The sequence below is a fragment of the Desmodus rotundus genome, chromosome 1 (genome assembly GCF_022682495.2).
Source record: "Desmodus rotundus isolate HL8 chromosome 1, HLdesRot8A.1, whole genome shotgun sequence".
Taxonomy (NCBI): Eukaryota; Metazoa; Chordata; class Mammalia; order Chiroptera; family Phyllostomidae; genus Desmodus; species Desmodus rotundus.
In genome coordinates this window covers 143,782,353-143,794,745 of record NC_071387.1, presented here as the reverse complement: position 1 = coordinate 143,794,745, position 12,393 = coordinate 143,782,353, and the positions used below count along the sequence as shown (strand labels likewise).

General features: G+C 42.5%; 1 protein-coding gene across 2 annotated transcripts in view; it reads right to left on the bottom strand.

Annotated features, from left to right (window-relative positions):
- The window catches only part of MAN2A1 (mannosidase alpha class 2A member 1), a 158,214-nt gene extending 146,620 nt beyond the window's left edge, over positions 1 to 11,594 (bottom strand). The window contains exons 1-2 of one of the 2 annotated variants that reach the window (XM_045197679.2): positions 10,463 to 10,596; positions 8,500 to 8,653 (exon numbers count right to left, since the gene is read on the bottom strand). Coding sequence is in view for 1 of the 2 variants with exons in the window: in XM_024563305.3 (XP_024419073.1) it covers positions 10,463 to 10,597 (135 nt within the window). In the remaining variant the exon portion in view is untranslated. Of the gene's footprint in view, positions 1 to 8,499; positions 8,654 to 10,462 lie in introns of both variants that reach the window. The other variant, XM_024563305.3, reaches the window with a different exon arrangement.
- Between the last annotated feature and the right edge of the window lie 799 nt (positions 11,595 to 12,393).

The following is a 12,393-nucleotide window of genomic DNA, read 5'->3' as shown; positions in this document are numbered from 1 at the left end:
TTGACATACTCCTTTTGTGTATAAGAGTAATCTACTTATACTACCTAAACTCCCAAGGATAAATGGCATATACTGTTTTTACCTTATTTAAACAAATGCAATTGACATGTTTAAGATGCTTCTTCATACAGAAATAGTTTTGGGGAACCTCTGAAAACAGGGTTGTATTAAGTAATAACCAACCTGACTTCAGGCTTATTTACTGTATAATAATCATTTCTTCAATAAGCTCCTTCTACCTCTTACTGACAGGAGACAGGTATTTTGGCAAGCCCCATCTAAAACATAAATTTTGAATCTCCCATTCTTTACAAGCCCTAAAGCCTCTGTAGTTTTACAAATCCTTCCCTACTGACTTTCTTTATAAAAATCCATCTGATGCAATTGATCTCCAAGGGTAAGGTGGGACTTGGTAAATACCACAGAAGCAATAAATGCAATAGTAAGGCACAAAGTAATATATAAAATTATAATAATAGCAAACTTGTAAATGTCACACCATCAGCATCAATGAAGAGTTAAGGATATAAATTTCTTAGATTCTTCTCAAATCTTTTTTTTCTTATTTTAAACAATTATCAGTTAGATCTTCTCCCTAAAAGTCACAAGAAATAGCTTGCATCTCCAGTGTTGTCCTCATTTGGCCCTACAATTTGCAAGCGGTAGCCCTGGCACAAAGACAGTTCTTTTTCAGTTTGTGGAGGATCAGCAACCAATCAAAGAGGAGGAGCTCTTATTTACCATAAACAAGAAGCAGTTAGCAGGTATTCTCAGAAATCTGTCTGATCTTCAGAAAAAAAAACCTCCTGAGCTACAAGGCCTCTATTTGGGGTATTGCCTTTTGATCTTTAATAAATATCTACCCTTCTCCAGCCCAGCAGGCTCCCCGCCCCGCTCCTCCTGCTTCTCATTCTCTCATATTTTCTCTCTCTCTCTCTCTGTCTCTCTCTCTCTGTCTCTCTCTCTCTCCCCCTCACACACACGCACACACAGTAATCTATATCCTGTTCTTCCAGCCTAGAAACAAATAATTTAGCCCCATAATTTGGGCTGAAGATGAAAAGGGTCATTTTTAGTTCCTTACTGAAATGCTTCTTTGAAATCCTTATGATAGCTTCATCTTTTCTTAGGAATGCTGATCAATGAGCTGGCTTTTGACAATTTGAATACAAGCTGCTTAATTTTATTAACATCTGCTACACAGTAATGTTAATACAAGAAGCAGAGCTTTGGGGTATAAGAAGTGTACTTGGCTTTCTGCTCTCTTCTCACAAAGCACATCCCGACAGAGCGCATTCACTCCCCAACTACACTGATGACTACCAGATCAACATCTCCCTTCCCTGACCTCTCACTCTGGCACTCCAGCCCACCTGGCTATTTCCACTAACATCCACCTCATCATAAATGAACCTGAGCTTGGCTTCCAAACCAGCTCATTTTTCAAACTATCCCCTTGTGCAAATAGTACAGGAAGTCTCCAAACACCCCAAAGGAAAAAGGTGGGAGAAGTTTTTTTACTCAGACCAACCATTATTACCCTTTATCAGATCTGCTAGAAAGCCCTGATGCTTCTTTTTACAGAATGTCTCCACATTTTCCCTCTTCCTCTTGACTCTAGCCAATTCAGTGCTGGTATAGGGACTTACTGCCTTATGTCTCTATAATCTCAAACAGATTCTCAGCTCCTTCCTGCTTCTGAGTCTTCCTACACACTGCTACCAGAATAATCTAGATTGAATATTCTCTTCACTCTCTTCCAGGTCTAAAATTTACTATGAAATTAATTTTCCAGCACTGCTTTTTCAAGCAGCTTTCTGGTATACTCAGTAACTTCAAATGGTTCACTTCTATCTAACTCATAATTCCTCGGACTGGCTCTCAGAGCAATTCAATCTAATCCCAAACTACCTACCCCGTTTTCCCAACTACTCTTTACAAGCACCAAAAATTCTAAGTTAATCTCTTCACTTCTTATGATGCCAGCCAGGTTCCTTCATGACTCCAAGCCTTCAGAAGCATTGTATTCACACAAGGAATATTCTTTTCTCCCTTCAAAGTCCTACCTAAGCAGGAAAGCCTAGCTTCTTTCCCATGTCCTTTGGTCAACTTAACCTGGGTCATTACCAGAACTTTGTTCTGTTTCTAAATTCCCTTTAAAGCCTTTTCCCTTATATCAAGAATATGAATTAAGATCACAGAGTCTTATTTTATTTTTAGCTGCTATATCACTAGAACCTACAACCGTGCCTGGTACATAACAGGTAGACCTCTGTTCATAAATCTTGGTTCACTGATAATAACTGACATTTACTATATGCCAGTTGCCATTCTAACTTCTTCAACTCTTTTAGTGAACCATTAGGTGACACTTAACTGTCTCTTATGGTTTCATAAATGGCATTTGTGTCTCCTCAAATAACCAAGAAGCCCTTTCAAAGCAAGTAATGTATCTAGTATGACTATCATAATCTCATAGTGTCAAGCACACAATAATTTCTCAAATACATGCTGGGTATAACACAAGAGAAGGGCAGCTGAATTACAATGACTTAGGTTTGCTATGATCAGTTATGAGACCTGTGCCAAATTTCTGAAGTCCAGCTTGTGTGTCTCGATGTCTTTACTTGAAAAATCAAAGACTAAATTATTGGACTTGGATGAACCCTCCCTACTCTAAAATTCTATGTCTGATTTGTTCATATTATAACTTTTTTTGTGTCCTGGTGACTTTTAAGAGAATGACTACCTCACTGGGGTCTAAAAATGCAAATTCAGGACTTTTTGGTGTAGAAAATAATTCTGAGAATGATTCATACTCTCAGGCTTCCATCCTCTAATGCTCCACAGGTTTAAAAAAAAAATGCTACCACAAAGGCAAAGACCTATCAATTCCACATTCCTCTACACCTGTGGTAGGAACACAAGGGAACTGATGCAAAGGACATCTTCAGCCCCAAAGTACAGCCTCACCCTGAAGGAGAACTTCCCATCACAAAACTAAACACAAGCAATGCTGGGGGATACCTGTCTGAAAGAAAAAAAAATCACTGGTAAATTCCCTGGCCCTCCAGACTCCTGATCGAGGGCAATGAGGCTAACTGGTAACATCGGGTCACTTTGGGGCCTGCTCTGTCCTTGGAAAAAGCATTTAATTTCTCCGAACTTCTAAAGGTGCCTACATGCAAAGGAAGCCAGTGGGAAACCCATTTACATGTGAAAGATGCACAAACACATACATTTAAAAATGGAAAAAATATACTTAAAAACTGCGACACCACTCAATGAGAAAAATCACACCCATGTTGTTCAGTCGAACTCTGCAGCAACTGAATGATGACAGTAAAATCTCTGAGAACACAAAAGGGATGGTGGCCTGTGCCACAAGGAATGAAGAAAGTCACACATAATCTTTAAGAAGTGTGAAGAACTATCAAAATTAGCAGAAATTAATTACTCTTTGGTGAGTAGGATGGCAGTCCAGTGCCCGCTCAGACATCCTTGTAGTTCTCTGCGTTCAAGCTGAGTAGCCCCCAGAGGGGGCGCCAAGTTCCAGCCCAGGTCCAGGGATTAAGAGGAAAATACTCAGACCCTGGCTCTCCCCCTACTGCTTACTGACTAACCCAAGCAGTCAGATTAGGCTCAGAATTCAGCCCATCTGTGAATTACAGGAAATGGAAATACTATAAAGTCATGATTTTCAGTCACGAGACTCTGAATCAATCTTGCACAGTTCACGCCCTAGAACCCTGGGTCCCAGAGCAGTCCCATAGTGAGCAACCTTCAGGTGCTACAAAGAAAACCAATTAAACATGTCAAACATGCCCATGCTCTAGCCTGAAAGTTCTCCAAGAATACTTGCAAATCTATGAAATAGACAACACTAGTTTTAAACCACACTCTCAAAACACAGAATAAATTTGACTAATGCTAATGTAATGACCAGTTTATAAGAATTTTGTTTGTTTTTATTAATCCACCTCTGCTTCATAGATCTAACCACACTATATACCTTTAATGATGATAACAGAGAAATACAGTTTAAACCAGTAATTGGAGAACTTTTTTTTCTGTAAAGGGCCATTTTTTAAATATTTTAGCCTTTGTGGGCCATCTGCCCTTATTGTACAATTCCTAGAGAAATGAGTTGTGGCTATGTCATGAAATATTTTACCATTTAAAAACATTATAACCTTTCTTATCTTGTGGCCCTAAAAAACAGATGGCAGGCCAGATTTGGCAGCTGACTTAGGCAGAGTTTAAGACCAGAGGTCTTAGAAACATGAGGGAAGGAAGATATTTGCCAAAAACTTCATTCTTTTACTACCTCTACCTCCATCCCCCTTTCTTTAAAAAAAAAAAAAAAAAAAAAAAGGTTATTTAGAACAAAATGAACAGGAGGGAAGTCTCCATGTACTTTATTTTCTAATTTATGTCCCTGCTTTTTCTCATCTCAAGAAAGGATACAAATATGCAGCAGCCAGAATCATCAGAATTAACAAAAATAAAACAATAAAGAAAGGAAATAGCTTGCCTAAGAAAATTTTAGACATCTCAAATTATTTTTGCATGTGACTTTCATACTACCTTGTTACTAATCAATAATCTAATCTCCTGTGCTAAAAGGCAAAGGAAATAAGTCTGGACTACTGCCAACCTCTAATTTAGCTTGCAGAAACTAAAAGATGATCTACCTACTATCCCCCGACCAGAATTCTTTTCTCAGAATAAGTATATCCAATTTTTAATAAATTAAATTTCATTAAAATAACCTCCCATTTTCTTTCTTTAACTTGCATATGAACATAATCTACCCTCATATTTTCTGTAACACACTGCAATTTAGAATCCTAAAAATGTAAGTGAATTTTAGGCATCCACAGCAAGGAAACATTTCAATCATCTGAAAGTGCTAGATATCTTTTTGAGTATTAAAATTAATCCTTTTGATCACTCCTTCCTAAAACACAAAATGCTAACAAAGAACAGTGAGAGTATACTAAAGAATAGGCCTTTGGCTAGATTGCAGCCAAACTGGTTTTCAACAGGACTCATTTTCCCCCTAGAGGACAGTTAGCAATGTCTGAAGACATTTTTTGGTGGCTACAACTGGAGGAAAGGAAGGAAAAAGGTGTTTCTGGCATATTAGGAGGGATGCTGCTACAATGCAAAGGACCGCCCCCAACACCAAAATGTCAATAGCAATGACTGACATTTTTGTAAGGCAGCCAAAGGTAGAGTTTGTACAGTTTTAAGCTAAAATGCTTCAAGGTTGATCTTTTCTTTAGGAAACAGTATGTCAGAGTTAAAAATTTAACGTGAAATATTCACTGGATAGCTACTATTTGCTTGTCTTCATAAAAGTACAAATAACATTAAATATACCATTTCACAGAAAAGCTACGTTATGACCTCAAGAGACTGAGTTCATTTAAACCAAATGATTTACTTCCTCCTATCGTAAGGTAAATTTAGCAATAGTCAAACACTAGGTCTAAACTCCAGTTCAGTACAATCAACCCTCACGCTTGATCCTAAGCATGATTTCAACCTTAAAATTAGCTCTTGGCTTGAAATCTGTATCTGAAAGAAAAAAACCTTTTAGCTAAAATGGTCTACTTCCCCTCCTGATCAACCTACTAATGACAACTATGAAAAGAAGTAAAATTCGGTTTTTGAGTTTCTCCTCCACTCCTAAAAGCCAGTGTTACTAGGAACCCAACCACCAAAACACAATGACTTTATGATCCAACAGAGATGATTTCCCAGCTGTTGAATAGCCTCCCATTTCCTTAAATATCTCTTTGGAAGTGAGGGAACAACAAGGAAGAACAGACCACTGGACTAAAAAAAAACTAATAATTAAGCAGCAGATCAGAAGCAGCTACTAAACTACTCCTTCTATGAAAAAATGTCAACACTTACGCCAGTCTGTCAAAAGAGGGCCAAAGTTGTAACAACTATCACAAAGAGCAATAGCTGACTCAAAGTGAAGACAACAAATAAATTGGAAATTTCAGTCAATGCTTCTTTGCCCACAGCTCAGATATCCCCCAATGCTACTGAATGAGCAATAGAAAAAATCCCCTGCAGATAAACAGGATGGCAACTTCTCCCAAACAAACCTCCTTGTTTAGTCCCTGACAGCAGTGCTGATCTGGGCATAACACATTCAAATCAACTTAGAAAATAATACACTTAAGCGTTCGGCCCAGGTGCTGTCGTGACTGTCCCAGTGGTGTATAAGAAGTAAGCTTGAGTCTTAGTGAATGATGCTGGGCAGGAGTCCTGCAGGATTGCTGGACTCAGAAGGGGGTGGAGGTGACCAGCCTCTCCAGAGGCTTGCAGTACTGGCATTCCTCCTACATACCTGATTGCCACCGATGTCAAAGTTCCACACCTTCCCAAAAGTCACAGATCTAAACACTATACCCTAAGAAATGAAATAAGCTCCCATATATACACCTGCACAAACCCCAGAAAATAGTGCTATAGTTTATAAATAGAGTACACTGGAGTGTGAAGAAGCCAGCAAGATCATGTTTTCGTATGTATCATTAGATAGATTCACAGATTCCTGAAGGCAAGATAAAACAATGGGGTATCAAGGTCAACTTTTATTAAACATCAGCTAGATTTATTAAACATCACCCAATAAGATGATGTTTAATAAATATTTGTATATGCTTATTAACATATAAAATGTTAAATATAATATTAACATATAACAGTGTTTAAGCATATTTTTGTATGTTTATTATATTTTCCCAGTAAAAGTTAAAAACCAAAAAGCATAAAAGTCCCCACCTTCCAATGTCTTTTAATCGAGTATTTATGTAAAGGCATTCTCACTTGATAAATATTATCTGGGTACAAAGATAAAAGTCTGAACTTCACTTTCATATTTCCCATTAGTCCCAAGAGTTAATATCAATCTCTTTGGTCGCATGCTATACTAGTTATTTAAAGGCTGATCATGTGTTATACAATATCAGCTCATTACTTTAATTTTCCAGAATCAAACATAAGACATATTATAATATTCACACTGTTGATAAGTAACTTGTGAAATCTGCTTGTAAGACATGATAAAGCATTTCAGGAAGACCTTAACAATGTTTCTCTCCTTTTATCTGCTGGAATTCTTACTACCTCAAAGCATTTTCGGGGCATTAGGCCCTGGCCAGACTTTCATTCAGAGTGGAATTTTCATTAATTTTTCTAGCTGAGCTTTATTAACCCTAAAATATACACATAAGCTAAAACAGACAAGGACACCTGTTGCTTCAGGCCTCAAAGGAATTCCTCCCAGAAGCACAGGGGAAAGAAAGTCTTCCAAAGACTGTCTCAGAAGCAGGCAGCTGCTCCAGGGCGGGAGAAACCCAAGCATCCTGATTTGGGGCCATTTCTGCCCCAGAGTCTGACCAAGCAATGGAAAACAGAGTTGTGGGAGGAAGAGAAGAGTGAAAGCCAGAATCAGAGCAAACAGATTACTCTCATTTTAGGATGGTTTTAAAATGTATCTTGCTTACTAGATGGATCATATACCTTCCTGAAGGTTCCACATTAACTGAAAGAAACTAAAACAGACAAGTGAGAAGACATCAATCCCTTTCTGGATAAATCATTCCTCTAGACATCAAAAACGATAATATAGTGGCTGACTACCTTGCCTCTAATAATTCGGTATCCAATCACGACAAATATATATACCATATTTTGCCATGTATAATGCACACCCAAGTCTTTGGCCCAAACTTTCAGGAAAAAAATCTTTCCATTTATTTATTTAATTCAGTTATTTATTTATTTATATTTAAAAACAAAACCAATGATCATATTCCAGGGTATTGTTTTGCATACAGATATCATTATTGCTTCCTAGAGTTTTAACGTATAAGCATAAATAAAAGAATTAAAAATATTTATGTAGATACGGAATTAGTACTACCCATGTATAATGTGCATCCTTATTTTTCCCTCAAAAGTTGGGGCAAAAAAGTGAGTATTATACATGGCAGAATACAGTAATACATTGCAACTTGGTTGCACTATGTCTGGTTTTCTCATCAAATGAAGGTTGACATGACAGAAGTAATGAAAATACTAAAAATCAACTCAAATGCTGGACGCTGTGCTACATTAATGGTTTTCATTATGATGTTTAGCTCTGACAAGAGCTAGAAAACATTCTAAGAGATTTATAAATATCAACCATTAAATGTTTCAGAAAAATGAGCATATTCATTAGGGCTTCATAATAAAAGTATTATTTACAAAAAAAGTCATAAGCTAAGGAGCCACAGAGCGACATGCTCAAGCCTCCCCCCATCAGATCTTTCCACAAGCAGGCAATTTGCCTAACAGTAGGCAAAGAATTACTAAGAGGTAGTAGAGCTAGTTGCTGAGAGCCTAGACTCCAAAGGCCGCATGTTCAAATCTCAGCTTCAACTGTGTGACTTTGGGCAAGTTCATCTCTCTGTGCCTCAGTTTCCTTACCTACTGGGTGGTGGTTGTGGGAATTGAGTTTATCATGGAAGACACATGGGCTGATGTCAGACACGTAAGTTAGGCTTACATCAGGTTTATTCTGTCCACTTGCTTCAGGATTTAGTAGCTCTCCAAAACTAAATCAGCAAAGAATTCCTTCATCCTGCACGAAAATCCAGTAATAAAAACCTGAGAAAGACAGCTTTAAATGTAAAAAGCTCCACCTACCAAACCCTCTCCTCTTGCAAGCAAAACAGAAAGCACACAAGGCCTTCTCTTCTAGCAGGCACTGTCAAAAATGCTTTCACTCTAAGCAGAAATTCCGCCCCTTGACAAGGACTAGGGCTGGATATTAAAATATGGAATTAACATTGCCTAAGATGTCCCAGTAACTGAATGAGTCATTCACTTCTTTAGAAACAGTAAAATGTCAAGGTTGCCAGAGAACCCCAGCCCCAGATGTTTGCATGCATCATTTCCAAGTGATCATCAAAACAAATCCAAAGGATATTCAAGATAACACTTTATGATTCTTCTTGTAACAAAAAAAATTCTGAAAATAAGGTTACTGGGAGTAGGAGGGGGAGAGGGGACTCACAGTAAGATTAGGCCCAAAATTATGAAACAAGGCTTAGAATTCCTCCTTTTGCTCTTGCTTCACAGTTTACCCTTTTTAAAAACTTTTATCCAATCTTATCAACAAGCACTAAACCCAAGATTTAAAGATATCCCATGGTGCTTATCTCACAATATTTTCCCTATCAGACTACTTAGGAGAAGCATAAGCTTTAAAAATTTTTGATACATCTGTTTATAACAAGATTTTCAAAACCTCTCACCTGAAAAATATTGAGTGTTCTAAAATGATGGTAGTATTCCCATATGGGTCATTTTTTTTTTCACTTCTGTAATAACTCAGGTAAGTTAGTAGTTCAATTTTAAATAAATTCAAGACTTTTGCCCTAGCAAATCACTAGAACAAATGACAAGGTTACTATTTGGCCATTTAAACTGTCACACACACACACATTAAAACGTCAACTTGTTCGCGTCCTACGTTTCTCTATCCCTTAGTCAAGTAGTTGTCAGATTGGTGTGTCAGGGTTTTGAATTCTTCAGGTTCATTCATTACAGGGGATACTACACAATACCCAGTTTTACTAAAATTTCCTAGGTGTACCGATGATTGGCAAATAACTGGAAACGAAAATATACGCAGCGCGGTATCCTTCCAAATAAAACCGACTGTCTCCGTTTGCTTATTTTTAGCAACTTTAAATAAAAGCCTGAAGACAGGTCGCTTACCCAACTCGTTTGACAATTCGACCACCGGGCACAGGGCTGAGCGCCCCACAGCTTCCTGCTTGAGTATAACACGCACTTCCCCACTAGTCTCCAAACAACCCCGATGTAATATAGCTGAAGAATAACGACTAAAATCAACTCTACAGATTCACTTCTAAGAAGCCTGCAACACGAAATAAACTTTTGTTTATTTCTTAAGACTGGGGTAAAAACACCGCGCAGATGGGGTCTGTTAGACCCATTCCCGCAACTGGATATGCGCAGGGGGTCTCTGCAGCTTAACCCTGTGTGAGCTGAAGGTCTACCCAAAAGAGGTAAGACTGCGCTGCGCCTGCTAGAGAGCGCCTCCAGCCGCGCGCGTTCACCGACCAGCAGGTGCCCGAGGGCACCCTAACAGGCCCGGGAGAGAGTACAGGAACCTGACCACTTCCCCTGACAGCGATCCCACCACTGCAAGCCGCTCCGCACTTAGTTAACTCGGCGCGCCCAAGAGGAGGAGGCTCCCGGAACGCAGTCACCGCCACCCCAACGCTAAGCCCGGCTGGAGGAGGCTCCGGTCTTCCTCCAGTTCGGACTCGCCCTGCCCCTACGCGCAGCCTCCGCGGGAGGTGGAGGGCGAGGAGCGGCGGATAACTACACCCCCGAAGCCTACCCCCTCGGTGCTTACCTGGGGGAAGGAGCCCTCGCGGCGCGGGCTCTTGGGGTAGTCTAAGTGACCCCGGTCCAGCATCAGGTAGAGCGAGAAGATCACAACACAGAAGATCGCGCTGCCGAACACGGTGAACTGACGGCTTAACTTCATTTTTTCTCGATAGACTCGGGGCCCGGACACAGTCTTCACCCAGAGGATAACTGTGGACTCTTGGAAGCGGTCGCCGGAGGCTCCCCAGTTACAAGCTTGCGCTCTCCGCGCTTTCGGCTGCGGGTGCTGGTCCTGATAGCGCTCCGCACCTTCTATCCAGCGCCACCAGCGCCCTCGGCCTTCACCCTGGCTCACCGCCCTCCCTAGGGCCAGGCGTCCCTCCCCTAGTTGGACCCGCCTGCAGCCCGTAAAGGCCCCGGAAAACTTGATCTCGAGCTCAGCACCGGCACTAGGCAGGCGAGCGGGACAGGCGGAGAAGAGGTCGCTGCCCGGACTTCCTGCCACCGCCGTCCCAACAGAATCCGCAGGAAAAGTTTTCTAGGCAAGGGCAGGCGTGTCCCCTTCACCCAGGAGGTGCGGGTTCGGAGGCTCCGGGGCTGGCGGCGCAGAGCTGGGTCCCGGGAGCCGAGGGGGAAAGAATCGGTTCGGGAGGAGCCTGGCCCCAACTTAGCGCCAGGACAACCGGTCCCGCCCCGCGGCGCCGCCCCCGCCTCCCCTAACTGAACCCCTTCCTGCCGCCGCGGCGGCCGCCGCTATCGGGCCGGGAAGCACCCGGGGCACGCGGACGCAAGGATCTGGCAGGAGTTACCTCGGAACCCGCGCCCACCCTCCTGCCTATCCTGCCCCCCGCCGCCCCTTCCTCTCCGTTCCGATCCCCGGGCTGTGCTGGTAGGGCGCAGGGGGCAGGCGGCAGCGGCGTGCGGAGGAGGAAAAGGAGAGCAAGGAGAGGACCGTCCCCGGAGAGGAGCCCGCTCCAGCTGCAACCGCAGGTCCCCTCCTTCCTTCCCGCCCCGCAAACGTGGAGATGGCGGCGGCAGCTACGAAAGGAAGCGCTGGTTCTCCAGCGCCACGCGGCGCTCCTAACCGCCTGCCACTAGCAGGAGGAGACAGCGGCGGCGCGACGGCCGCTGGGTCAATAGGCGCCCGCAGCCCTGGAGCCGAGCAGGCAGCTGGCCCCGCCCCTTCCCGACGCGCCGGGATGAGGGGGCGGGGCCCACGGCATCCAATCACTGCGCGCCGCCCGCCGGGCCCGCCCCGCGTCTGCCTCCTTGAGCCCAGGCAGTGGGGAGACCTCAGGCGGCTTTTGTCGTTCCGGAGGAAGATTTGCTAGAGTTGAGGCCCTCAGAGGACTTCCGGAACCACCGGCCCCAGATCCACAGGGGCTGAGATTTCTCCTCGCTGTCCTTTCGCTGTTCAGGTTTCCCGTCCTTGAGGACCCTGTCCTGGCGCGCCTTAGACGGGAACTCCATGAAGAGCTATAGGAAAAGAAAAAAAGGGAGTTTCAAATTCTGTCCAGACGCATCTTTAATTCCATTGCTTTTGATGGCTTCCTGGTGAAGCCTGAGGGAGAGGAACCTGCCGAAGACCCTTCAGGCAGATGTAGACATTTGGCTACAGAATCTATGAGGGAAATTGAAAAGTAATGTTTGTCCCAGTTATTAAGCCCTCAACTCCAAATTCACCCTCTTTTGACTGTGCTCTGAAAATGCGTCTGGGCCTTTTAAAGAAAGTTTTCCTTTGCCAGCAAGGGCTGAAGCTTTGTCAATAGAGGGCACTGAAGACACAGTACAGGAAGAACAGGTGGGGGGTTCTACCTGGTTCAGTGCATTGGTAGACAAGCTCTTGCAGCACACCTGACCTTCTCTTGTGCCAAGCTCTCTAGTACTCGGGCCGGCAGATTTCTCCTATGTCCCCAAATCTAGTGGTTTTTGTAGTGTACACTACTCCATGAGTAG